Source organism: Trematomus bernacchii, unplaced genomic scaffold (assembly GCF_902827165.1).
Source record: "Trematomus bernacchii unplaced genomic scaffold, fTreBer1.1, whole genome shotgun sequence".
Classification (NCBI taxonomy): Eukaryota; Metazoa; Chordata; class Actinopteri; order Perciformes; family Nototheniidae; genus Trematomus; species Trematomus bernacchii.
The window spans coordinates 2,019,675-2,047,465 of NW_022987905.1; the positions used below are offsets into that span (position 1 = coordinate 2,019,675).

The 27,791-nt window shown below is 41.6% G+C and overlaps 2 protein-coding genes across 5 annotated transcripts in view; both read right to left on the reverse strand.

Moving 5' to 3' along the window:
• Positions 1-24,883, reverse strand: part of LOC117470149 (clathrin heavy chain 1) — a 35,129-nt gene extending 10,246 nt beyond the window's left edge. Inside the window, exons 1-26 of one of the 2 annotated variants that reach the window (XM_034114729.1) lie at positions 24,543-24,883; positions 20,693-20,900; positions 20,301-20,303; positions 17,487-17,755; positions 15,527-15,688; positions 15,263-15,376; positions 14,847-15,020; positions 12,632-12,829; positions 11,903-12,103; positions 11,282-11,434; positions 10,688-10,810; positions 6,785-6,922; positions 6,430-6,594; positions 6,163-6,343; positions 5,907-6,070; positions 5,150-5,275; positions 4,816-4,958; positions 4,340-4,574; positions 3,536-3,658; positions 3,273-3,418; positions 2,961-3,144; positions 2,556-2,748; positions 2,099-2,256; positions 1,845-2,009; positions 1,454-1,561; positions 594-761 (exon numbers count right to left, since the gene is read on the reverse strand). In XM_034114729.1, coding sequence (XP_033970620.1) covers positions 594-761; positions 1,454-1,561; positions 1,845-2,009; positions 2,099-2,256; positions 2,556-2,748; positions 2,961-3,144; positions 3,273-3,418; positions 3,536-3,658; positions 4,340-4,574; positions 4,816-4,958; positions 5,150-5,275; positions 5,907-6,070; positions 6,163-6,343; positions 6,430-6,594; positions 6,785-6,922; positions 10,688-10,810; positions 11,282-11,434; positions 11,903-12,103; positions 12,632-12,829; positions 14,847-15,020; positions 15,263-15,376; positions 15,527-15,688; positions 17,487-17,755; positions 20,301-20,303; positions 20,693-20,900; positions 24,543-24,584 — 4,044 coding nt within the window. In that variant the 5' untranslated portion in view covers positions 24,585-24,883. The remainder of the gene's footprint in view (positions 1-593; positions 762-1,453; positions 1,562-1,844; positions 2,010-2,098; positions 2,257-2,555; positions 2,749-2,960; positions 3,145-3,272; positions 3,419-3,535; positions 3,659-4,339; positions 4,575-4,815; positions 4,959-5,149; positions 5,276-5,906; positions 6,071-6,162; positions 6,344-6,429; positions 6,595-6,784; positions 6,923-10,687; positions 10,811-11,281; positions 11,435-11,902; positions 12,104-12,631; positions 12,830-14,846; positions 15,021-15,262; positions 15,377-15,526; positions 15,689-17,486; positions 17,756-20,300; positions 20,304-20,692; positions 20,901-24,542) is intronic. The other variant, XM_034114730.1, reaches the window with a different exon arrangement.
• A 1,348-nt stretch (positions 24,884-26,231) lies between these two features.
• Positions 26,232-27,791, reverse strand: part of vaspb (vasodilator stimulated phosphoprotein b) — a 32,947-nt gene continuing 31,387 nt past the window's right edge. For all 3 annotated transcript variants that reach the window (XM_034114721.1, XM_034114720.1, XM_034114719.1), the window contains one exon: positions 26,232-27,744. In XM_034114721.1, coding sequence (XP_033970612.1) covers positions 27,710-27,744 — 35 coding nt within the window. In that variant the 3' untranslated portion in view covers positions 26,232-27,709. The remainder of the gene's footprint in view (positions 27,745-27,791) is intronic.

Below are 27,791 nucleotides of genomic sequence, written 5' to 3' on the forward strand. Positions count from 1 at the left end.
CATTCAGACGGAGGAATGCACCGGGTTCGACTGTCTTTCTAGTAGCTCTGTAGCCACATCCACGAGTAACGTTTCCACGTCACGTATGTAATGTATGCTAGCAGCAACACAGGGAGTTAACTCAATTATACAAACATGGGCTAATGATTAGAGGTAACTGAGTTATTTATTTTGTTAAAGTTTCAGCTATTCTGTTTACAGTTCAGTCATCAGATTATTTAATACGATTTGTTAAAACACTGTTGTTTCTTTTGATGTGAAATATTATTTATTTAATTTAAATAAAAAGCAATGTTAGTTTTGTTCACAATTTGTTTAGTTAGCTTACCTTATTTTTTTTCAAAAGAACCGATAAGACTATCGTTAAAGGACCGGATCGATAAGCGGTATCGATAAAAGTAGTAGTAACGTTAAAACCTTAACGATCCGAATAATCGATTAATCGTTTCATTAATCGATTATCAAATGAGTCGTTTGTTGCAGCCCTAATGTGAACACTGTGGACCTTTGTCTACCCTTTGGCAGTGAGGGTTATTATAAACAAGCGACACAAGCTTTAGTTTACAGATGTGTCTCTGGTTCCTCTTGCCTACCTTTGGGATGTTGACACGGGACCAGAAGAGCTCCAGGTGCTCCCTCATCTTCTGCGGTTTGAATTTGGAGTAGAGGATGGCGAGCTCGGTGAACATCCCCATGTGAGCGCGCTCCAGCCCCAGGGCGGCCTCCAGCATGGTGATCAGCTCCTCGAAGTACCCGCGGTCCTGCAGGGAACACACGCACTCAATGACACTAATCATGACCCATTTAGAGACAAAATAAACAACGTAAAAGCCTTAAGTCCCTCAGAGATTGGCTGGTCTAAATATCAGAATCTGAATTTCTTTATTCGTGCCTCAGAGGGGAAATCTAAATAGTTACAGCAGAGAGACAGCACAGTAGGGCTGTGCGATTATGGCAAAAATCATAATCACGATTATTTTGGTCAATAATTGATATCACGATTATTATTAACGATTATCCATTTACTTTGAAAACATCCATTTATTGCAACAAAAAAAATGTGAACAGTATGTTTTTAACAGTTGATTACCCTGAACTTTAAGTATAATTCAACTGAAAAACCAATACAAATAAATAATTAAATAAATAAAACAATTACATTTTTTTTTTTTTTTTATAAAAATAATAATCGTTTTATTTTGATTACGTTGTTTTTGTAATCGTTGCAAGCCAAAATCGTAATCGAGATTAAAATAAGATGAATTGCACAGCCCTACAGTACAGTATAAAACGGTATTAAGGAAGCACACAATAATAAAATAAGCAGCAGCAGCAGCTTCTCACACAGAGGAGACACGGTCCAAGTTACATTACTTAATATACCGATGGCAGTTAATCGGGCGAACGTCTCCCGATGCATTGGGGCTTCTCTAAGCAGGGTTACCCCGGTTACCTGGTAGTAGTTGATGAGTTCCTCCAGTTCGTCAGCATGGACGACAATATGCAGGCCGCACATCTGAGCGAGACGGAACTCCTTTCCTTCTACACACGCAAAACACACCTGCAGGAGAAGAGGATCAAATGTGTTTATGATAGACCAGTGGACAGTACACAGCTCACAGTACTTTGCCGACACTATAGGAAGGCTTCATGTCTCGTTTAAACAAATACATCATCTTTTATATTGTGATATGAGCTAGGCCTATATTTATTTGTCTTTACTGTGATATATACCTTCCTGGAGATATAAAAAAAACCTATATCGCAATAGAAAGTCTTGTTCACAGCCCAACATTTGACACTTTTATTTCCACCTTGAAGACTTAAAAATAAAGCTCCCTCACCTCCTTCCAGGTGCGGGTGCTGTTGGCCTTGCGGGCTCCGTCCACGGCCGCCTGGTACTCCCCGAGGTGCACCAGGGTGGAGGCCAGACGGCCGAAGTTAGAGACGTTGTTGTAGAGCAGTTTGGCTGCGTCATACATCTTATCATCATAGCAACGGTCACCCACCTGTAGAGAAGAGTACAAAAAAAAGCACAATCAGCAAAGTAGCAAACTGTAGAAAGAAATTGTGAGATTGAGAGTGTGTGGAGACGTACTTGCTGAATGTGAGCGTTATTCGGTCCGTTGATGAACTCCTCGAGCTCAGCCAGGCGGTTTGTTTTGGCCAGAGCGAAGATCAGCTCCGTCTCAACGTACGACTCGCGGGCCTTCTTACGGGCCATCTGCAGGAACTTCACCAGGTCCTCCCAGTTTCCTGAAGACAGGATCAACATCAGCTTCAGGACAACATCAATCTAATGCATATTTACAAGGGCTGTACCCAAAGTTCAAAGCTTCGTTGAAAACTTTGATATTCTTTTGAGGGTGCGTATAAAGATTAGAATAGAATTTCAGGGGGTGACATAACAAAATATAACATTTGTAGCTTCATTTCAATAGAAGCTTTAGACGTACACAAATGACCGTCAGTGCAGCCCGCCCCTTATACTTAATAATGTAGCGTCTCCTTTAAATAAAATGGATAGTCCTAAAGATAGCCAAAGTTCCTCTTACCGCTTTGTGCAGCAGCTTGTCCCACCTCCATGTACGCAGAGGGGTCGTCAGCCTTGATGTACGAGTCGATGGCTTCCTTCACCAGACCCTTCTGAAGCTGGGCCTTCGCCAGCTGACTCCACACCGGCGGCTCGTTGCAGCGCTCCGCAAACTCATAGGCTCGGTCCAGGTTACCAATGTGCTCAATGAGAACCTGGACAACAGCAAAACATATTTAGGGTACGGTCAAATTGTCACCGCAAAGAAAACGCACAGCTACCTTGCACATCAGTAATTTATAATAAGAGCTGTTAGAATTCACTAGATGAAATGAAATGAGCTTCTGCTTTCCTTTATTATCTCCTTAAGGATACACTGGTCCACACACTGTATAAAAGTATTTGTGTTCATTAGTAATCCACTGACCTGCACAGCAGAGGTGTTGACATCAAACTTTTTGAAAATAGCGAAGGCCTCCTCAAACAGCTCGTTGCTGATGGCGATGTTGGCGATGTCCGGGGCGTCGTAGTTGTCCAGGCGGTTGATGTACTCCATCACACGAGTGCGGTCGGCTTTAATGGCTGTCAGGATCAGCAGGTTCTGCAGGTTTCTGATAAACAAAACAGGACGTTTTCAGTGAGGGTCTTATTTTCTACTTTACTTAATAATCTTTTATTTGTGTCTTTGCTTTGTAGATGTCCCTCTGTGGGATGAATAAAGGATTCCTGCTCGTCTCACCTGTGCTCACTGAAGACAGAGTTATCCAGGACGATCTTCTCCAGCAGCTCGATGAGCTCGTTGGGGAGGTCTGCGGTCATGAAGGCTTTGACTGTGACGGACACCTCCTCTGGGTCCTGGGTCTCAGACAAGGCCGTCTGCACCACCTGCAGCAGAGAGGGACATTTGGTGTTTTAAGTACATATGAATAAGTCTATAACGTGCATGAAAAGACAAAGGGATGCAAATTGTGTAATGGTTACAATATGAATGCTAACTCTGACCTGGTCGATGAGCGGTCTTCGGTAGTTGTTGGTCTCCAGCAGGACGCTCGCCCACAGCTCAGCATCTTTACGACGCACCAGGTAGCGGGACAGACTCTTGAACAGCGAGTTCTCATTGCACACCTGAAGAAATACAAGACACACACAAACTGTTAATATCACAGGCCACAGTTCAGACATGTCTTAGAACTAATAAAGCAACGACAAAAGTAACCATTCATTAACAAAAAGTGAAACACAAGATGCAACCTATTGCATTTGTCATGTAGCTTGCTTGAACACAGAGGATAGGAATTAGTGCCCGTGTCCACATAGCGCCTTTTCCATTGATTCAGGACACATGCCGTCAAATGCGACCATCTCAAGAAAAAACATTTGGATTTTCTGAGACATGAACTATCATAACAAAGTCAAGAAGCCAGTTTGTGGGAAGATGGGCCAGGCTGGGTGTTGCTGCGGGTGAGTGAAGTACTTTAATATGTACAACATGTACTTTAATATGTACAACATGTACTTTAATATGCACACCATGTAGGAGTGTGGTACTTTTATCTCCGTACACGGATCTTACTCAGTCTACGGCGGTCAGACTGAGCGGTAAAACTCAGTCAGACAAAGTGTGAGAGAAGCATCTTCCAGTGTTCATGGTGGAAAAACAACATCGAACTAATATATAGTTGGACTAACAGATAATAAAATGCATGGGGGCGAAACTAGTCTTTCATCCACATCAGTGATACTTTGTCAAGATATTGTTGACATAGAAACAAGTTTAATAGAAGTATGATTTGGCGTTAGACTCACATGAATCAGCTCCTGGTCACACTGTCCTCTCTCGTAGGCCACGCAGGCCAGGTGGGGGTCTCTCTTCTCGCAGTACTTGCCCACCACGCGGCTGTCGTAGAAGGGGTTCTCCCTCAGGAAGCGCTCGGGGTTGTTGTTGCTGTCGATGTAGATCTTGGCCAGGGCGTTGTGGGTGGCGGGCTCCTCGCAGCCTTCATGAATGCGAGCTTCTAACCACGGCAGCAGCAGCTTCAGTCTGGAGGAAGATGCACAGTCGGTAACAGAAATACATGTGCTGACTCATGACTCTATTCACCTCATGCCTCACCTGCTCTAGGGCGCTACCGCATCGTCTTATTTTAACTTGGTACTCCCGGTTAGCTGCTAGTGCTAACCAGGAAGAACTGACACATGCAAGTAAACCAAAAGTGGGAAAAGGGGCGGGGCTACTTAAGGTGAATAGAGCAAAGTTTTAAATGATTTCCCTCTTTTCTTACCGATTTCTCTTCTCTACTTCAGCCACCAGCTCATCGGTGGAGAACTGCCCTCTGACCACCAAGATCAGGTTCTTAATCACATCCTCAGCACAGTCCACATCCAGCAAACCCCCGATGACGACTGGCAGACGGCTCGGGTTAACCTTGAATAAATGATCATAAAATTACAAACATATTCAAAGACAAATGCACAACAAAAGTCTATTTCAGCGGCTGTCCAATGTCTGAAGCATTCCTCGAATCAGTGACTATAAAACGTATAAAAGCATTGAAGGAAGGGAAGAGAGGAAACAAGAAATACACATTTCCACTAGGCTATGAAGCCGTAATGTACCTTCTGCACGTAGATCTCGATGTATTTCTGCAGGCTGTTGCGGTACAGGTACAGAACCAGGTCGTGGACAAAGTCAAAGCGGTCGCACACGATGATCAGAGGCAGCTGGTCAGTCAGTTTGGCTTCCTGCAGAGAAACATAACAGATGAGAGGTGGCAAATACATGCTCTGTCTGGATTCATTAGTGGGAGAAAGGTTAGATGTTATAAATAGGGCTGCCCCCAAAAGTCAACTTAACATTAGCTGCAAGTAATGCAAGAAGGCTTTTTTGCCAACGCATATATTTTTGAGTGTTTCTATTTGCTGCTTATTATTTGTTTGTTGTTTTCACTTAAGTTTTACAAAATTGCTCATGTTATTTTGTTGATATTACAATTTAGTTACGCATCCACAAGTTGTGTGTGTCCTTGCTGCTTATTCTGACACACATTACGAATCATTCCCGGCGCTTCTGACGTTAACATTGTCGCATGTGTACATTTTAATTTATATTTCAAAGTCTCATTATTACAGTTTTATATTCCAACGTCCTCAGAATCATTACCAGCGCTTCTGACGTTAGCATTGTCGATAACGGGCGTTTTTTGTCCGTCTGTGCCGTGCGCTGTAACTCAGATGTGCTTTGCATGTGTACAATCTCATTTATACTTCAAAGGCTCATTATTACGGTTTTATATTCCAACGTCCCATGATGTTACTCATAACTTTCTTTCTCAGCCATGGAAATAAAAACATTCTGCACTGGTTCGATTCTGACCTTGAGGAAGTTCTTCACGCGTTCGGGGTCGTAGCAGTTGCTCTCTCGGCAGATTCTCTCCACCTCTTTGATCTGGCCCGTCTTGCAGGCGGCCTGGATGTATTTGAAGTGGACCTCTGGATCCTGGCTGAAGTTCACAATGGACCCCAAGAAGTAAAACAAACCTGAAAGACAAAAAAAGGAATACAAACTGAGTGCAACCATCTTTTAAAACATAGTGTTTTCTCTAAATGGACATGGTATATTGCTTGTTTACCTTCAAAGCTCTTGAACGACTCAAACAGCTCAGTGAGGGACTGGGTGGAGAGCTGCTCGTGGTACTTGGAGGCGACCTGGACACAGATCTGCAGGTTCTGGCGGATGTTTGCAGACAGCATGGCCCTCAAACACTCCAGAGAGTCCTCCACTGACAGGGAGCCAAAGAAATTCACCAACCACTGCAGAGACAAAGAGGAAACATTGAGGAATACAGGGAACAAAATCACAGTCCCATTTGAGTATTTTCCCTTGGTCTGCGTTGTACCTCTGGGTTGAGAAGGTGTGTGTGCACCACAGCGCGCTTAATGTCATACAGGTCGGTGTAATGCTCCAGCGCCCTCTGCAGGAGACCGGCCTTCTCACACAGCTGAGCCACATGAGCGCGGTCGTAGTGGGTGAACATCTGATTGCCCAGGATGGCGTCTGCAACCTGCAAGACCGGACACAGGGACAAAAACATTTCAACACTGTCTGAAGGTATGCCTGAGACAGCACACTTTGCAAAAAGGAAATGCAACGAGAATAGATCTGGATAAATGGCAGTCATCAATTTGTAACTCAGCAATATGGTAATGTGGGCATGTATGATCAGCTGAACTAAATTCAGTTAGTTTCTGTACCTGTGGAGCGTGCACCAGATTCATTTCCAGCAGGCGTGTCTGCAGGGGTCCCTCCATGGGTCTGTTGTTCTTCAGGGCATCGAGTAGGAAGGATGTGCACTGCTGGATCAGGTTGTACTCCATGAACACATCAACGATCTGGAACAGAGAGAAATAAACAATAATCATTAATGTCTCAAAAAGACTACATATTTTCAGCCCTATTCTGCTTTATTCATGTAGTGTGTTATATAGGTTTTTGTGCATGTAAATCAGTGTTAATTTTGGCAGCTGTTTTTGATTTAGTCTAATGGCACATTTCCACTACACGGTCGGCCTCGGCCACGCTCGGTACGGCTCGGTACGGCTTGGCCTTAACAGGGCCGACTCACTTCATGCTGCGCTTCCATTACAGTTTAGGAACTGGGGTAGTTACTATAGTAACGCAGTGTAGGCGGAGCCGTGACGTCATCTTCAATGAGAACTCCAGAAACACAACACAGCCGTTAGCTGTTAGCACTCAGAGCTCACAGCTCCTTATATATGTTCAGAAACTAGACAAAAGTTAAACAAGTACAAACCACAGACTGCCTGTGTCATGGTGAATACAGTCGCTGCTTTATTTATGTCTGTATAGGCCGTTGTTGTGAGTGTGGACGGTCGGAGCATATACTGCGTTAGCTTAGCCAATCTCCATCTAGAAAAATACGCATTTTAAAAGGTTTTTCGCCTGCCGTCTGTCTGCAGACTTGACAAAGCATTAATTCATGGTTTTTACTAACCGGTATCAGTATGTTGTTACTTCGGCATCATTTTGAAACGTGTATTACAATTAAATCACGGTCAAATATGTCCATCTTGTTGTAGTTGTAGCCCCCTTGCCAGCGCTCCTCTCTCTAGTGTAGCATACTCAGCCCGACTCAGCCCTGTTTGTTGGCCTCGATAGAACCACAATTTTCTTGGGCCAGAAAAGACGTGAAAAAGTGGCCCCGGGCCGGGCCGGGCCGGAACTAGGCCTAGTGGAAGCACAACCAAAAACGGGCACAGCACGACACGGCACGCTTAAAGCGAGCTCTGCGCTGTAGTGGAACTGCGCCATTAGTCTTAGTCTTTAGACGAAAATGGTTATTAGTTTTAGTCACATTTTAGTCATTTCTATCCTTCATAGTTTTAGTCTAGTTTTAGTCGATGAAAAATTACATTTTAGTCAACTTTTAGTCAAAATGTTTTCTCTCTTTAAACCAATTCAGTTAGGCAAATACAGGTTTCTGACATTGGAATCAAGGTGACAGCATCAAGTGTTGAAATTCGTAAAGCAACATTTCACTCTCTTAACACTTTACTTGTGTAATATCTAGGGATGGGTATCGTTAAGGTTTTCTACGGAACTACTAGTCTTATCAATACTGCTTATCGATCCGGTACTTTAACGGCATTCTTGTATTTACTTTTTGTTATTTTTTTAAAGGAAAAAACTAACAAATTGTTAACCGAATTAATTGCTTTATTTAAATGTGAAATAAATGAAATAAATGAAATATATATAATTATTTTTAAATATTGTACTGTACTTGAGTAAAATGTTGAGGTACTTGTACTTTACTGGAGTATTTAAATGTTATGCTACTGTGTACTTCTACTCCACTACATGTATTTAATACCTTTAGTTACTTTACAGATGTGGATGAATGATGTGAAATATAATCAAGTGTTAAATCAGACTTTAGTTCCACCTGGAGTAAATTCACAAGCTACCCTGCAGTATACAAAGTCATTCAAACTAGCTGCACCTTTACCAGCTTTGAGAACACTTTCATGATCAATCATTATAAAACATATCATATATATTATTCTGAAATGGACCAATCTGCACAATGACTACTTTTACTGTCGCTACTTTAAATATATTTTGATGATCATACTTTGACTTGAGGAACTCGTTCTACACTATGGTATTTTTTTACTTAGCTACAAGATCTGAGTAGGCTACTTCTCCCACCTCTGCACAGCTGATGTGATAACGTTACTCGTAATTGGGGCAACAGAGCTACGAGTTAAGGAAGTCGAAAATTGTGCATTTCTCCGACTGAATATGACGCCTTTTGGCCGGCTGTTTGGACAGACTACTCTACTCGTGTCAACGCGAAAACATGGCAAACGAGCTTTGTCCACATCGAGACTTGTAGTGTCTCTATACTTCTGAACGCTCCGTCCCCGGCAGATCTCTGTGTGCCGCTGCAGCGTGTCTGTTAGGCCCCGCCCCCCGCACACAGAGAGGAGATCGCTCTTCTGGAGTGAAGAGAGCGGAAATAATGATATTGCAAGTTAGAAATGTAAGATGCATTTTGACAGACAAGACGGGCAATTGGGGGGAAATACCCTGCATTTTGAATGTCCGATAGTCCACCATTAACACCTTAGTCCCGTCTCGTCTCGTCAACGAAAACTAAATATACATTTCGTCAAATTTTCGTTATCAAGAATCTATTTTTAGCTCGTCATCGTCTCGTCTTAGTCATGTAAAAAAGGTCGTTGACGAACATTTTTCGTCATAGTTTTCGTTGACGAAATTAACACCGATGTAAATGCATGTAAAATCTCCAGTTTCTCTCCCACATATTCCCATGTTTGCCAATATGATGAGATGTAGGTGCTTGTGTTATGAATTCATGGTGAAAACGCAGGGACGCGGGAAGTCAGTCAGAGGGTGCGGGGGGCGGGGGGATTTCACACACGAAATGCAGCAGGTTTTTTTCTAATCAGAAGACGATTTATTGTTGATTGAGACGCAGCCGGGTAGCAATAACAACGCACTTGAACTTTATAGCGCGCACTGCGAACCGGATTGTATAACAATAACAGATGCAGAGTTAACAGAGATTAAACAGATTAAAACGCAATAGGCCTACATGAATAATCATAGGTTTCTAACAGTGACCATTTACACATTTTACACAATTGCACATTTTTGTGAATTCGGCTGTGCGATATTCTAGAAAAGCGCTAAATGAACGTATTTATTTATTTTATTTAAGTGAACACAGAGCAAAAACCCGAAAATATTAATAACGAGTAACTCTGAACTTCTCTCTCACTCTCTCTGACTCTCTCTTCGCGCGCACACAGCATAGGCTACAGAACACCGAAGGTGGTCTTGCGCTCAGGGGTGGTGGAAATAAGTCACAGTCTGTGCAGTCATTTGTTCCTTAGCAACAGCTTGTGAGAGCAGCGCATTAATTGGTGTTCGTTTTAATGTTTGTTGACGGCCTCCGTTGATGGGACTTCTCAAGCTCCCTAAATCTTTCCCCTGCCTTTCGCCAGTTGTTAAACCCTCCTTTAACAAAACTCCCATCCCTGTTCTTGTCTGCACTGACGAGCTTATTCTCTATTGCAGGGCAACAGAAGAAGCACACCGCATTATCATTTTCTTTTATATAGTGAAGCCATGTCCACTGTTTAAACCAGCCTGAATTGAAGGATCGGGTGAATGTTTCCTTTCCAAACCGCCTGGCAGGGAATGTAAAGTCCTTGGGCTGGCAAGGCACTTCACCGAGGGCAACTGAGTTGTTGTTAGCTGCTGGACGGGGGCAACGTCGTTAACAAGAGCTGCGGCCGCGGGTGTTCTCTCCTCCGGGTTGCTGGAGTGACAGTTGTCTGTGTCCACCTGCAGGGACTCCGAGTCGATAGGGTTTTTTGGTTGTTTGGCTTTGGGGCCATTAAAGAAATCTAATATACGTTTATGAGACATAGTAGTAGCAATACTAGTAGCAGACTATTACTTGTCAATTCAACCGTTTTTATTGATTTGTTTAGTGAACCTTTTGGCGTTGCAGTTACAACTCTCCGCCAACAGATGGGGGTGCTGCAGCCCCCTCAGCACCCCTCCCTTCCCACGTCCCTGTGAAAACGTGTTTTTTTTTTTACCTGTGTAATGTCAGCAAGCGGCTCCTCGTCCTGGACCAGCATCTGGGAGAACTGCAGGCCCTGCTCCGGACTGATGCGCATGACGTTCCTCAGCAAGAAGATCCAGTCTGGAGTGTAGCCAACCTACAGGAACAACAACAGCTTTAAACTACATATCCATACCACTGAGGTTCGCCATTTTACGGAGACATTTGAACCTGCTCTATCAAAATCAGTCAGACGTCCCAACGGCTAGATAATCATGAATTTCTGTCATTTATGTTTTGGTTATTTTGTGGTTTTGGTTGATTTTAAACTAATTCTTGGCTTTAAAAATATTCAAATATTGTTGGCACATCCAGAAGATACATTCGGCGTTGAAGCATGTAAAGGAATATTTGCAGGACAAACACATAAGGATATTATTGGAAAGCTAAGAATATACTGTTTCCAACGGTGTGTGTAACTCTAGATGTGTTTCGATGTGGCTGATTTTGATAGAGCAGGTCACAAAGGTAAAGACAACAGCAAATCACGACGCAGCAAAAGAGTTTCGTCTCCACAGCAGCCTAGTCGGATATTAAATATAAAATAAAGTCAGGCAGCGTCACAAACCTTCTTGGCGTAGAGGACAATCTTCTGGAACTGTCCGGTCTCTGCAAAGCACTGGATGACCTTGTTGGGGACGTTGGCCCTGAGGTAGACGCTGAGGGCCAGAGTGGGATCTACAGACTTCACCAAGTCTCCGAGCTCCTCAGAGCACTCCAGCTACACACACACACAAACACACGTGTTTCTTCCCAACAAAAAATGTATCTCTTGCTTTGGGACACATTGTTTAGGGTTAGGGTTACACCAGATTCAGAGACAGTTTCATATCACAGGCAATAAGACTGCTAAACAACTGAACTGCTGAAACAACATCTGTTAAACACCTGAACTTTTGAATGAACATCCATAACATTCATCTGTTTGCAACTTATTTATCTAATATATCATATTCCAATTACTTGTATATAGACTCTTATTGCACTATTTCTATTCTATTTGTAGTTACTTGCACTATTTTATCTGTTTTATTGTGTTGCTCTGTTGGAGGAGCCTGTGACCTAAGATTTTCATTGTCATATCTACACTGTAGCGATGCACACATGACAATAAAAGCCTTGAATCTATAGAATTTCCAAAAAGCAGGTGTGTTTCAATACATTGAGAAATCAAACACTGGACACACACCTTGTCCTCTTTCAGCCACTTCTCCAGGAGCTGCTTGCGGCCCTGCTGCAGGACAGGCCTGCACAGCTCCAGAGACTCAAACTTGTTCAGTTGGCCTTGGTCCAGCAAGATGCCAAAGTACTGGAGCAGCGGAGACGTCTGGCCCGGCTGGGCGGGAACACTCTGGAAACGACGGATGGTGTCTGGGGTCCGCAGGATACCCTGGGGAGAAAACAGGAATGGAGGTAATTTAGTAACAGTAGCATTAGGTTTGGGAAGTAACTGATTACATGTAACAGGATTACGTTATCAGGATCCAAAGGTAACTGTATTCCCCTATAGTTACATTCAAAAAGACGTAATCAGATTGCTGTTACATATCTAAATGTTCATAAAATAGTGTGTGTGAGCTTAACTGTGTGTATGAAACTAAAAAGGAGCATTTTCTCAGGTCAGATTTTATTTCTGCTTTTCAAACTGTAGTATGTGCTTATGTGTTTCATTGTGGGTGTATAGGCTACTGCCTGAATATGCTGAATGAAAGGCAGCTTTTCCTGTCAATTAAAACATTTTTGATCCTAAATATCTTGGTTTCTGCTTTTCTAAGGTCACATTGTTCTGTTGTCTTACATAATACACTTCAGTAAAAAAACATCTTATTGATATTTATTTTCTCTTGGATTTCTTGCACTTGACATTAACGGGTAACTAGTAATATGGTACCCCTCACAACCCTGACGGTGGCAGTACCTTGGGTGCGTTGGCCGCCACCTTGGCAGCTTCGGAGTAATTCCCCGCTGCAAACAGAGTGTTGAATTTGCGGGCGAACAGCTCCTCAGCACCGGCGAGGTTGTTGCGGACGGCCATGCGCAGCGCCAGGTCCGGGTTCTGGAGCACGTTGGTGATGTAAGGGATGATGTTTTCCTCCTCCACGCACACAGACAACACCTAGAGAAACACATTATGCACTCTTTATTATCTGTACACAACAGAAGATAACTGGTGTTATATTTGATCAGGATTTATCTTTTAACGCCCACATAAAATCAATCTCAAGGACCGCCTTCTTTAGACACGTTAGTTTAGCTGCTATAGGCTTAGACTGTCGGGGGACACCTTGCTTCTTCCTTCTGTCTGTCTGTACCTGTGTACTCTCATGTTCCGAATAACCCAGCTTCCCCCAAATTTCTTTTTGGTGTCTATCTACACCGGAATCCTGAGTCGTGGCTGATCCTGTTGCTGTGGTCCTGTGTCCTGGATCCTGAGTCCTGTGTCCTGGATCCTCTATCCTGAGTTCTGGATTTGAGTCCTGGACTTCGAGTCGTGGCTGAACCTGTCACTGTGGTCCTGTCTGACTCATCATACTACTTCCCTGATGGCTCCCACAGGATTGTTGACATCCTCGTGGATTCATCTTCTTATTATAGACACATGCATTTCCAAACATTTGGTCTACCTATGCTGTAAAATGTATTATCTCTTCAATTTACACACGGCATCTTTTGCACGTCTGTCCGTCCTGGGAGAGGGATCCCTCCTCTGTTGCTCTCCCATGTTCCCCTTTAAACTGTGGGGTTTTTCCTTCTTTGGAAGTTTTTCCTTGTACGATGTGAGGGTCTAAGGACAGAGGGTGTCGTATTGTCATACTGATATTCTGTACAAACTGTGAAGTCCACTGAGACAAATGTAACATTTGTGATATTGGGCTATATAAATGAACATTGATTGATTGATAACTCATTTGACACCTGCCTGGTATAAACAGTGCACTCTATTGACGCTCAAATCTCTGGACGCAAAAATAGATTTAAGTGAATTAGATCCTAAGACCTGTACTTGTCACCTTCCTAAATTACAGGGAGGGATTGCCTGGTGTAGTGTTACGTGTTACGTGTGTGTGTGTGTGTGTGTGTGTGTGTGTGTGTGTGTGTGTGTGTGTGTATGTGTGTGTGTGTGTGTGTGTGTGTGTGTGTTACAGAGAGCTGTACAGGCTAGAGCTGCAGATAAGAGCACAGAGCAGTAACAGGATTAGATTGTGTCTGCTTGGCAAGGCTTAGCCATCCTGCTGTGACTGTCACGAGATGCCCGACAGCGAATATGCCGCTGCACTCGGTTATTTTCAGAGAATTCTCTGTCAAGGTCACACGACAACACCCAAGGACACATGCTGAGAGACAGAGGGCTCAGGGAAAATAAATAACCAACAAATATCAGAAATAACGTCAAAGAGCTCCTATTCTGCTTTTTAGGTTTTTTTCCTTTCCTGTATTGTGTTCTAAAGGTTTGTGTGCATGTAAATGGTCTGCAAAGGCTAAAATCCCTGCGTTTCCTCCAGATGGAGTTTTCTCGCCCACCCCCCCCCCCCCCCCACCCCCTTTCCTGAAACGCCTCCATTCGACTCCTTTGTTTACTTCTGTAACATAGTGACATCACTATGTAACACTCGCGCGTCTATTTGCTAGCGCTCCAACATATTGTACGTGATAGGCTAAGGGGCAGGACATCTCTAAGAGGTTGACCAATCACAACAGTGTCGGCCAGCTAACCAATCAGAGCAGTAGGGGCACAAATGATGGCCTTATTATGCTCATAATAGCAATATTAGATGCTTATCTGTGCTTTATTGTGTGCTGGAATCGTGCTTCGATACTGCTCATGTGTTTGTGCGGATGTGTTCTTGGATGTTTTTCTTGACATGTCATCAACCTGCCAGGGACTGCAGATAAAGATCACCCTCCATAGCTACATCTGCCACTTTTACATGATGGACTACATGATGAGTGCTCATGTTGAATCATGTGCATTGTCCCTTCTTAAATAATTATACATTTGAATTATTTGACTTAATCCTACAAACATTTGTTAACCGATACCTGATGCCATTTCATCCAATCAATCCAAATAAGAAGCAGCCTGCAGGAAGAAATTGCTTTTGATAGTTAGTTTAACATCTATGTCAGCGTACCTGTCCTTTCCTGTTGACTCCGATGATGCCGGCAGTTGGCTCATGGGGGGCAGTGACGAAAATGGTCTCCCCGCTGATCCGGTTCATGTAGATACACGTTCCAGTCTCCAGGTCATACAGGTGGATGTAGCCGTATTTGGTGATGAGGAAGACGACGTCTTGCTTGGAGCTGATCTACATGTGCAGAAAGAGAAATCTGGTTAGGAAGTGTAAAGGAGAAATTAAACCAAGGCTAAGTAATGCCAGGTCAGAGAGCGAGGTCACACCCTGAGGGGAGTTTTGTACTGGCCTTTTGGAAAATCTTTTTTGTTTGAAGAAATAACGATAATAAACGGAGAGTTTTGACCCATGTGGCAAATAGTAGTTTGAAAAAAGCTAACAGGCTCTACGTGTCTTCTTGTAAGTGGTTTTGTTACCTGCATGGCCACAGGGAAGTCGTTCTGTGCTTCTGGAGGAAAGAACACATCGACAGCTTTCTTTGGAAACGGCTGGTTCCCAGTGGGCGGGGTCCCTACTTCAATGATATGCAGCTACAAGTAAAAAGAGATGGAGGCAAAAGGAGAAGCAGTCAGGATACAAGAGCCTCTGAAAAGTTCCTTATACACATTTAAAATGAGCGTTATCCTGAGCTCTTTATCTCCGCAGGTGCCAGCGTTTAGTCTCTGCAGTGCTGTCATTACCTTTCCTCCGGCCTGTCCTCGCACAGCGAAGCAGAACAGGGTGGATTCTTCAGTGTTGCCCTCCATTTTAAACTGTGCAAAGCCGGCGGCATGCCCCTCGATGGGCTGAGACACCTTCCTGTCCACAGAGTACAGCTGCATGGCTCCAACCACACGGTTTTGCTAGGAAAAGAAAAAATCCACATTAAGGCGTCTGATTTATTGTTGCATTAAGATAATTTTCAGTTGTATTGATTCTTTAACACCTCTGCTTGCAGCACAAATATTGGTTCTGAATTATAAAGGCATTTTTTTCCTGGTAAAAAACATTCAAATTAAGGATGCACGGTTATCAAGTTTCTAAGCCGGTATTAATGCCGATGTTTATTTTATTTGAATTCTTTCCCTTTTTATGAGCCAGGAAAACAAATATCCGTTTTCATTATCCATTATTACGATAAATTTTTTATGGTAATGAGATATATTTTATACCATTTAAAAAGGTAGGGTAGGTAAGAATGGAGAAACCAGCTTGAGTGCGCTAGAATTTGAAAGTACGCAGCCGAAAAAGATCTGCTCCTTCCTTCAGACTTCCTTACAGAGCCCCTCCTCCAACACACACGAACGCGCACATGACCAATGAGGGCACGAGATAAGTTTGTGCACGAGATGGAAGGCTGACAGGCAGGTAGGCCATCCAGTTATTTTAGCCGGGCCGGCTCAGATGATTGGTCGTGCTTTTTACAGTACCACGGCTTCCACAGATGACATTTTTTTATGGATTTATTGTCAAAGCATTTAATATATTCATTGCTATCGGGATGTTAAGAGCATTCCATGGAATATAACAAAAAGTGTTTCTGAAGTGAATTACCTACCCCACCTTTAATGGATATTCATACAATTAAATGGTTTAATAATAATATAAATCACAAGCTTTTAGTTCATGCATGTACAGATAATGCAGATTAAGGAAGAACAGAGATTGCCCGCTCACTTTTCAAGCTAACAAACAGAGCAGTTGAGAGGTTTTTATCCTACAGTGACAGCGGAGGATACTAAAAACACCAAGTTCAGCGTGAATAAAGACGTATATATGAACAATGCAGTTTTACTAAATTAAGTTTTAATTATAAATATTAATAAACTGTTGCACTGCTATTCTGCTGCAATAAATGTTTGCTGAGGATGAGTATTAAAGGTCCCATGTCATGCTTTTCTGGTTATTACCCGTCCCCTTGTGTGTTATGTAGCTTTTTCTGCATGTAAATGGTCTGCAGTCACAAACCCTCAAAGTACACCCTGTAGCGAGTAAAACTCTATCACAGAAAAGACCTGTCTATGCTGCCCCAGAACGCTTCGTTGGAGATTTCTCTTTTTCCATTGTTTACTTCTTGGGTATAGTGACGTATTTCAGGTATAGTGGTATAGTGACGTTACATAACGGCTCCGCAGATTGGTCCAAATGGACCAATCCGCGGAGCCGCTACTTTACGTCCGCGGAGCCGTTACGTTTGGACCAATCCGCGGACTTCCTCACACACACACACACACACACTCGGCGGGACGTTGCGAGGCTCGCTGCTGCGAGGAGCGGGACACTGTGAGCTGGCTCACTTGTGTGGGGTCGGCGAGACAGCGAGACACCGCAGAACTCAGCCTGGGCACACACACAAACTCCCAGCCAGGCTGCGGGTGTGTGTGTGTGACCAGGCTGAGTTCCGCGGTGTCTCGCTGTCTCGCAGACGGCCACTGGGCTCATAGGGAGGGGGGGGCAGGAGCTCCAACAAGCCGTTTAGGACAGAGAGTGAATACACATACTATACAGAGATGCTGTATGCGAAACCAATGTGAGTTTGGAAAATTGCACAATATAGATTTATTTTAGTATACCTCAACAATGGAATTATGATCAGTAGAAATGGCCATGACATGGGACCTTTAAGTACGTCGATTAACGATATTCAGTCAGAGTGATCACCTGTGCTGAGATGCCGATGAGCAGCAGCCACTTCTGCTTGGCGTCTGTCCGATAGTTGATGATCTGACATCCTGCCAGGCTGGAGTGACGGTCGAACACTTTGATTGGCTGAGAGTCGCCCTCCATGCTCCAATGGTAGACCGCGTTGTCTGTGACCAGGGCGACGGTGTTGAGGGAGATCCACTTCCAGAAGGTCACGTCGTCTGTCATGGTGTGAGCCTTCATCTTGCTCTTCATCTCGATGTTGAAGATCTGCAGGGTCTTTGCCGCTGTGGATATCAGGAGATAAGGTTAACGCAGTGACCCCCACCATAAAAAAAAATGATGATAAAAATAAAATAGAAGCACCACGATCATTAAGTGACTACCACAGAAAAACACACATTACAGCAGACTCTTGGAGTACACACAGGATTCGGGCATACCAACGTCCAATCACTGGATCCATGTGTTAGTCAGGGTTTAGTGACACCGAAGGACCAAACAAGAAGCCAGAACCAGAGTGAAAACAAGAGGCAAGAGCACCAAAAGGGCAGCCACTGTGGGATCTGCATTCAGTTAGGTCTGATGCATTTTACTATGAAAGAACAATAACAAATCTGCATTAAAGAAAATGCAGTTTCCCCTCATATATTTCAATGAGGCCACTGTATTTGCAAAGCAAGCGAGATTTGTGAGCTGCAATGTGAACGGGCCTCTCTACTCTTGACCTGGTAGTCAATGTAATGGACATAAAGAAATGAATGTCAAATTTGGGGTGGGTCTGAATTAGGGCTGAACGATTTTGAATCGAAATCGCGATTTGAAATGATGCGATTATCAAATCGGGCTCAGCTGTGCTCCACATGTACCAGCCATTGTTAACCAATCAGAAGTGGCCCATGATAGAAGGTGATTGACAGATTGATCCAATCACCTGCCAAGTATTTTTGAAAGTGCCTGCCCTTTTCCAAATGGCTTCCAATGGAGCTTTCCTAGATGGTTTGGTGAAACAAACCATCTGAGTCAGGTTAGTAATGCTCCATCACATGTGTTACATCTATTACAGGGTGAATCTTAAACTGAAGCTTGACTTTAAAGCAACCCAACGGAAGTTTCATGTAAGTTTAGTTATTTCACTCGTAGCTCGGGCTGCGGGGGTGCTAGAGACAGGAGCACGTTGATACGACCTTCCTAGCCGGAGATATGGCCGCATTTTACAATAAACTTCCGTTGGGTCGCTTAAAAACAAATATCGCAAATCGAATCGCAATATCTGTCAGAAAAATCGCAATTAGATTATTTCCCCAAATCGTGCAGCCCTAATCTGAATGCAGATTGGCAAAAGACGACCACAAAGCACACAAACAGATGGGATGGGGAAGGACGCATCACACCCATACTACTTGGTAACACTCGAAGAAACACACACCAACTCTTTGTGCCCAAGACATATATTTTAGATGGAATCTAACTAAAACCCATAAGGGCAGTACAGCACATGAGTGACAATGCATACAGTGATATTTTTAAACAAATGCTTTGGTCAAACTGTGTGTGGCTACAGGAAATACAGACAAAAAGTGAAGTGACGATTATTCTCGAGCACAAACACTGTAACTGCACTTATAAATAGAGGTTATTCAACACACACTGAAGAGGTTTTATAAGCCACTGGAGATTACTCCTTTGACATAATGTGAAGAGGAAGGAGGTGAAGATCTTCCAACAGGCCAAAAATGGGGAAAATGACCCCGAAACACACAGAACACATTTGGATTCATCTCTGCAGATTCTCTTTACATGTGGTTGTTATGAGTAACTGTGCATCTCCCTGTCATCTCTGATCGTACCACAAGGGGCACCAAAGCAAGACATGTTCTAATACTCCATACAGTAGATTAACTTCATGTAAAATCTGAATTATATCACAACAAGAGCCAAATTCGGATAAGCATCAATTTGAAGGAGGTAGAGAACCAAACCAACGATGTGCCGGTCAATTTACAAATCTGCAGGACTGTCTGCTAACCAACATAAAACTACTAAGAGTATATTTCATTCTAACAACTCAGGCCAATGGCACTACATTTTAATAATAACAACTAGTGTTTCATTTTTGCTCCACACATAAGGCACATTAAATATCTTTATAGAAACACATCCAAAAGACAGCCAATCCAGTACCTACAGTTAATCAATACATGTCACTGCTTGCTTGATTTTCCCATTGTTTAAATTATCATTTTAAACCATTTTACTGCATACTGTACATTACTACCAACCATTTTCCAGGGCACATAATATTTAAAATGTTTTAATCTAAGAGGTATTTTTGCTTGGTTGAGGGTTTGTCGTCTTTCGATGTTAAATTAAAGATTATTTAAAGACAATTTTCTGGCAGATGATGTAACGGAAGTGCTTTCGTATTGTGACAGGCAGTTTTAAAGTGACGTAGGAACTGTACTATTGAATGCTGACATCCTTTTTCAAATGTATTTATAAAAAGGGCAGCCATTATTTGTTCGGTACAGGCTTTTCTGTTGCCTACGTTTGCCTTCATCTTTTACCTCAAAATAAGTGTTTTCATTCAACTATGTTTTAGAAAATGGTCAGCTGTAATATAAAATATATGTACAGCAAATGGGACAAACACACACACACACAACAAAGAAGTCCTTTAAGCTGCCCTCTTGATTTTGCTATGCTTGCTTTGCACTGTTATTGTAAATCCAAGCATTCATTACAAAATTACCAACTATGCAAAACATCTCAAGAAGACAGTGCAAACAGGAGTACACTTTGACAACTCATGATATGTAAAATTCAACTTACCGTCTGCAAACATAAGAAAGCAGTAGGAAATGAAAAAAGAGCAAAAAACAAGCAAAATAGACAAAGCATTCATGACAGCATGACAGTTTACTCTCTAGTGCTACGGCTACCTTTCCTCAAATATTATTACATTTTAAATTCTTACACTGCATTTCAGTTACCTGACAGACAGTTATGAGGTGGTCTACATATGAACATCAAAATGAAAAGCAGACTGTGACAGCTACGTAACTGACTGACAACACAAACCAAATTTACACAAATGACCCGATGTATTAAAAAAGCACCGTGTGAACGGCCAAAGAAATTACTTCTGAGTTTCCACAAACTTTCCTCTCTAGGTGTCACGTTAAGCTAACAGCGCTAACACGTGCTTTGTAGCATTAGCTTACCTTTAAGGGCAATAACTTTGCTGGCAGGGTTCATGATGGCGCTGTCTGCGGAGATGGGCCGGCGGATGGGGTTGTTGGGGTCGGCCATGTCGATGATGACCACCTGGGCCTGCTCACCCACCTTCTCTCTGATGCAGATGAACTTATCAGACTCCATGGTCAGAGTGCTGAACCCAATGTTGGCCGGGTTGATTCCCAGGTTCTGGAGCTGAGATATGAACACACGACTTGTTTAAAGAAGCAGTCCATGGAAAACACAGTCCTACGCAACAAAATCGTGACAATACTTATTAAAAGGTGTGGTCTTTTAGGTAAATATATTACATATCTTAAAAGGCATCATCCATAGAATGATTTGAAAGCACTTTTTTTTTACAGAAATACATCATACAAATAGATTGGTGCAGTGATGGCGTGCTTTTGAAGGCCGACCTGAAAGATAATATTGCAAGAGTTCCCTCGAAAAAAAGCCAATGGAGAAAATAATCAAACGTTTATGATACTATTAATTAATTTTTGAGGTACAAAGCTAACATTGGGCTTTAAAATAAACGATACATCCTTTGTTTCTGTATTAAAGTGTCTTTGGGTTGCTTAAAATATAATTAATTATTATTATTATAACTCTGGTTTGTTTAAGTTATTCCAACTCTGCAATGGATGTCCACATTGGGGCTCTGGTTTAATAACCATTATGAACTGCAGGTATAGATGTGCAATGCCCTCCTTAAAAACCCTTCTTGTGGTCCCCGTAACAGTTGCAATACATTGATGTGTGTTTCTATTATTTTGTCCATCCCATCTCTATCATTAAGGCTTGGATAAATAACAGAAAAAAACTCTCTCTGTATAAAAATACAAATGTAATAAACTGGAGAATATCGACTTATAGTTAGAGGTCATCCAAGGTGCTGCTTCCTGAATGGTTCATTTCTTACATTTTAGGGAGAACAATAATCACAAATACATCAAGCAGCTGAGATCTTTGATTAAACAGACTATTCCCCATGCCTTGGGACAATTACGGATAACGCTAATTGTGAAGCCGTGTGCAAACGGGGGAACCGGTTTTCGTTTTGATTGAGGAAACTATGAAGATCTTATTTTATTTGTTGAATCTATTTGTATCTTTATCTCCCACAAGGAGCGATTCTCTGAATGAAATTGTTAAATGGTCTAGCAGGCTGCTGGTTGAGTCACAGCTTAACCCAGGGTCCCTCCCTGAACACCACACAGTAATGACCGGCTCTATTTAGATGACTGTTCCCACCCTGTGCACACTGAATTCACTGCTTAGCCCTTCTGATGGAGGTTTAGATTCAGAAAAACTCCCAAATAGTACGTTTTCACTTACACGGAATTTACTTTGGGGTTTGGCACATATAATAAACACATTGTAGAGGATATTTAAATACAGGGAAAGTACACAGTAAAGAACATAAATATTAAGAATACAAATATCCTTTAGAAATATAACAACCATATAACAGTCCCCCAACAAAGAACATATTATTCCAGCAGCCATCACTCGTTGCTGAACATTGCAGATGCTATAAATGAATTTATTTCATGTATTAGAGTTCATGTTTGTTTATTGTCTGCATAAGTTATTTGTTAAATATGTGACGAGATTGATGCCACGTCTACTTCAAACACATCTACCAACTGTTACGAATGCAGTTAGATGCACCTGATCCGGATACAGGTGTTATATGAAATTAGGGGGAGGCTGTAGCTCAGTGGACACAGTGTGCTGGACTTCGAATCAGGGGATAGCAAGTTCGAGTCCCACTGCAGTCAGCATGTCGTTGTGTCCATGGGCAAGACACTTCAACCCAAATTGCTCCTGTGGGGATTGTCCACAGTACTGAATGTATGCAAGTCCCTTTGGATAAAAGCGTCTAACAAATGTAATGTAATCTAATATAATATAAAACATATGCATCAGAGGCGACATGATGTCTTAACTTAACGTCCGACAGCTGGGAAATAAGATAATATATGTTCCAGGTAAAATCCACTACAGGACCCAGTTCAAACGGCCTGTCGTGACACCACATTACTGAATAATGGCATACGCTTAGTTTGCAGCCGACCACAGTTTCACAGCTACTAGTTAGCTTAATATCACATTAGAGATCCCATGTGATATAATGACTTTATAGCGACATGATAATAAAGGTTGAAGAGGTTTCAATCACACATTTACATAAATGTTTCATACTGTGAAAAAGACCCTAGAGAGATTTAAAATTGATATTGACTTTGGGAAAAACGATACAACTTCAGCAGGAGGACACTTTTATAAACTTTAAGGGTGATGGATTTGATACAAATATTGTAACTAATTTTTGACATTCACAAGAAGAAATAGACTGTCTCTAAATCAAATTTTGCAGATTTTTTACTAAGAATTACAAGAATATGGAACCACTATTAAAAAGATAAGAACCACATGTGTATTTGATACATATTTTTACTTGAAATGTGCCCTTTTGTATTTAATCACAATTGTATTTATATGTTCCTATTTTATTTTTTAAGATAGGATAAAAGATAAGTTGTAAAGACTGATACTTTATTGATCACAATTTGGGAAAAGAAAATCACCACAGCAGCATAGATAATACATTGCATAAATTACAGGTAAATAACATAAAATCAACAATAAAGCTAAATATATCCGCAGTAGAAGATAAACAATATACGCCAAACAGTGTATTGTGTACAATATATACATGACAATAATGAAAGATATGCATGTATAGGGTGTATATATATATATATATATATATATATATATATTGAATACACAATATAAATATACACAATATAATGTATCTCTGTACATGTACCCCTGATGTCAATCTGTTATGTGTATATAATGTTTGATGTACATATTTTATATATAAGAAAAGAATAAGAGAGAAAGAGGGAAAATATGACAGCTACATCAGAGCAGATTAGCATTTAGCAGACTGAATACATCTCTAGTGACGTGAATGCAACATCACGACCCATCTACTGTAACGATAGCTAATATACCTAATGTTTGCTAACCTAAATGTAGCCATGTAGATATCAATACCACAAGAACTACACACTGAAGGTCATGGAAGCGTGTTTAATGTAAGTATTATCCCCCTGTCCGTCGATGACAGCTAACCTCGGCTAGCGTAGCAACAGCATCAGTGCAATGAATGAGAGATGCTAGCCGTTAGCTGCTGACTAAACGGGGGAGGGGAGGTCATTCATTTGCTGCGGGTTTTGAACTGAAGATAACTGAATACACCGTTCATCCCTATGAGAGTCGCTCAGTGGCGCATGAAGCCCAAAATAAAACGACTGTAGATTCAGAAGGTACCCGTATGCGGGCCCACAGAGCATGCGCAGTTGAGTTTCCCTCAAGCCCCGCCTCCGATCTCCCTCCCTCTGCCCAGTCAAATGAATGGGGAGAGAAAATAACATTGCATTCAGCTTTAAGCGCATTTTACAACTTTTAGACCCAGGTCATTCAAATGAGAGCTATACAAAAGTTCGTGCTTGGTAGTTTATTTAGCTAAAATAAAATTACACGCTGATTTACAGACGACTCTTTCCCAATATAATTCAATGAGAAAAAGTATTTTTGGGCCGACGTGACGTCAGGGAAGCTGTAGTACCACCGTTTGTCCACTACGACCATTCTAAAAATGGTCTTCAACAGCCGGCGCACTTCCTTCCTGGGGGTTTGGTATTGACGTTAGCTTAGCTAGCTAGCTGTCAAACGGCAGCTAAGCGGGTACAATTAAGATATAACGATAACGTTTGTTATGTGTTCACACATTGCTATAAAGGTTTGCTAACATACCTGCAGGTGCTCCTGGAAGCGGATAGGTAGGATTTGAGCCATGGTGAGGGTTTCCTTTTAGCTTCTCCTCCTCCTGAAATCCTAGCCGTACAGCTAGCTATGCACCGCGCTAGCTTCGACCTCCTCACTGTGTAGGTCGGAGCCAGTCAGTGAAAACAAAAAGACACGATAAAAGGTAAAATACGGTGTTGGTGATCGTGTTTCCGGAATCTGCTACTGGTAAAAAATGTTAGATATGTCCCCCTTCTGTAAGTGCTTCCTGCCCTGCATCGATGGATAGCAGTGGCTGATCTTCTGTCCGAAATCCGCAATGGCGGCGGAAAGAGCCTGCTTCAGTCCGGAAGCATCCAGGGAGCTCTGGTAGGACACTGGTCCCTGAACGCCCCTGGGTTAAGGATGGAGGGGTTTCATAATTTATTATTTTTAACATAAGAATAATAAATACACTATCTGTGTTGTTTCTTATCTTTGTAAGAATGTAACAGTAGTTTATCCTCCTTAAACGAACCACATACATCGCCCATGTGCGTCAGTTCCGTTACAATATAGTACATTACATTAAAAATAAATAAATAAATGGCATCTAGTTATATTACATTACATTAAAATAAATAAATATCATCCAGGAACCTCTGGAAGGACACTGGTCCCTGAACGCCCCTGGATTAAGGATGGAGGGGTTTCATAATTTATTATTTAAAAAAATAAGAATAATAAATACAATTTCTTTGTAGTTTCTTATATTTGTATCTTAACAATTTAGTTTAGCTTCCTTAAAACACACCGCATAAATCGCCTTTGTGTGTCAATTCAGTTACAATTGAATTGAAATAAATAAATAAAAACATGACAGTGTGATGTTTTAAAGCATCAGTCCAACTAATGTTATTAGAAAAAACATTAATTTCATAAAGAAATACATGCATATGATCAAAATCAGTAAAACCACGCCATTCAATTTTAGTCACTTTGATTAGTTTTTACTACTTGTATTTATATTTACACTATTTCTATTTCTATAGTTTTGGTTTACACGTTTGTTCTTCCTAGAGCTGCAACGATAGGTCGATCATAAGTAAAATATGTAACTATTTTGATAATTAATCATTACTAAAAATAAATTATGCAAAGATTACAGAAAATGCTGTTTTTAGGAAACTTCTTACTTAATTTTGAGTTGGTAAAACAAGAAACTTAATGCAGTGGACATTTCATTGACCAAACGAGTTGACCAGATGAATCAATACTGAAAATAATCAGCCCTAATTATTGCACTTTGTTTGCACATAGCTCTGCACCTGAATTGATATATGGATGTTTGCACAATATTGTTCCTCTGCACTGCACTTTATACAGATGTTAATAAAGTCAGTTCAAATTAGTAGTCTTTTAAATCCATGACAGCATGTTGTTAAAGCTACAGGCAACCCTTCTGAGGAAATATTAGTTTGAAAAACACAAACAAGCAAACAGCCAAAGTTAGTGAAACCAGGCAATTAAACGCAAATCACTTTTTTGTCAAGTTATGGGTATTTTTGGGACAATAATACTTTAACATTTCCAATTTAAGGATGTTAAGTCAGTCAGCACATTTTTATTGTCTAGAATTAAGTCATGTGAAACACAGCTGAAATTGTTACAGAAGTTAAAATAAATTTGTTTTGAATCTAACAAAAAAAAACGTGCATATCATTTTTAATCAGTCTTTAATTTAAATGCCTCGCCTTAACAGGAGTTTTCATTTAAGTGCAAGTTTGTGCAGTACAGCCCTCAAATTCATAGAAAATGTATTATAATTCAAAGAAATCTCAAAGCAGGAAGCAAAAGATGACTCAAGACAAAGAAATGCATTTCAAGAAGCAGCTGTATTCGACTATAAAGGTATTTCTAATCCAGTGTCTCTAAGCTGTTTTCTTAATATTTCAGTGTAAAAAGCCTAGACTCTATTAGAAAAAAGAAAACCCAAAATAACATTTCATAAGAAAAACAATCATTGAAAAAAAAGGAAAGAAAAAAATCCCCATTCACCAGTCATTTCAATTAAAATAGAAACACCATTTTATTTTTGCTAACATTTTCCCTCAAAACAAATATATATTTTTCCTTATATATATATATTTATATATTTATTCTCAAGGCAGTTGGTCATGGCCAAATTAATTGACCTCATCATGGCCGTTTGTCATGTTTTTTAAAGTTAGAAAACATAGCTAGAATGGAAGAAAAAGAAACTAGCGGGAGCACAGTGAGGGAAGCACTGCACCGGCCAACATGTATCTCATGTTGAGTGAGAGGGAATAGTCTGTCAAGGCAGCGTGGCACACAGACACACTTCCTCTGGAACAAGTGCAATACATTTCTCACACATCACAAAACTACAACACACTCCTCTTTCACAGCACTCCGTAAGATTCCCTTTGCTTGTCTTCTCCTCGTCCTCTCATTTCTCGCAGCAGTGAAGGCTTGTTGTGCTGTTTTTTTAGTCCACTTTGACGGAGACACACTGCAGCAGTCAGGGAGTCTCTGATCCGTCCTCCATTGTCGTTTTTCACCCTCCAACTACCATTACAGACTAACCACAGACGTCTGATGTGAGCTATCTGCAGCAGTGTTTGAGGTTAGACAATTGTTTGCCAACTGAGAAAAAAAAGGATCCCAGCATCTTGTTATTACAGTAAAAACGTGACTAATACATCGTCCCTGAATACTGAAGACTGCTCTATCAGTAAATGGTGATAGCAGAAGGGAGAAGACACAAGTAGCAGGGTTTCTGCAGAAAAAGAGGGTTATGATGAGTGTACATGATGGCAAAATGTGGCTGTAGCTATGTGCTCTGAATGGGATGAACAGAAAATCACGAGAGGGGACAGGATGAATGAACAGGGGGAGGGGATGGGATGCATGGGACCACCGTCGCAATTTTGTTTAGAGAGGGATGATGAAAAGTGCCGGATGGCGACGTGAGGAAGTTCCCTGGGTTACATGAAGTGAATATGCACGATGCACTTGTAAGCAGGTATGCTCACATGTTTTTGTGTGAGGGAAAAGAGAAGATGTGTAGGAGGAAAGAGAGAAATCCCTGGGCTACATGGGAGGGCGCATTAGAGGAGAGGTCCCCAACTACCTCCATCCATCACACCCTCCCTCACACCTGAACCCCAGCAGGACTATGTGCTTCTCTTCTGCAACTCCTGAACGAAGGCTGGCAGAGAAGAGGAGGAAACAAGTATTTAGTACCCAAAATACTGT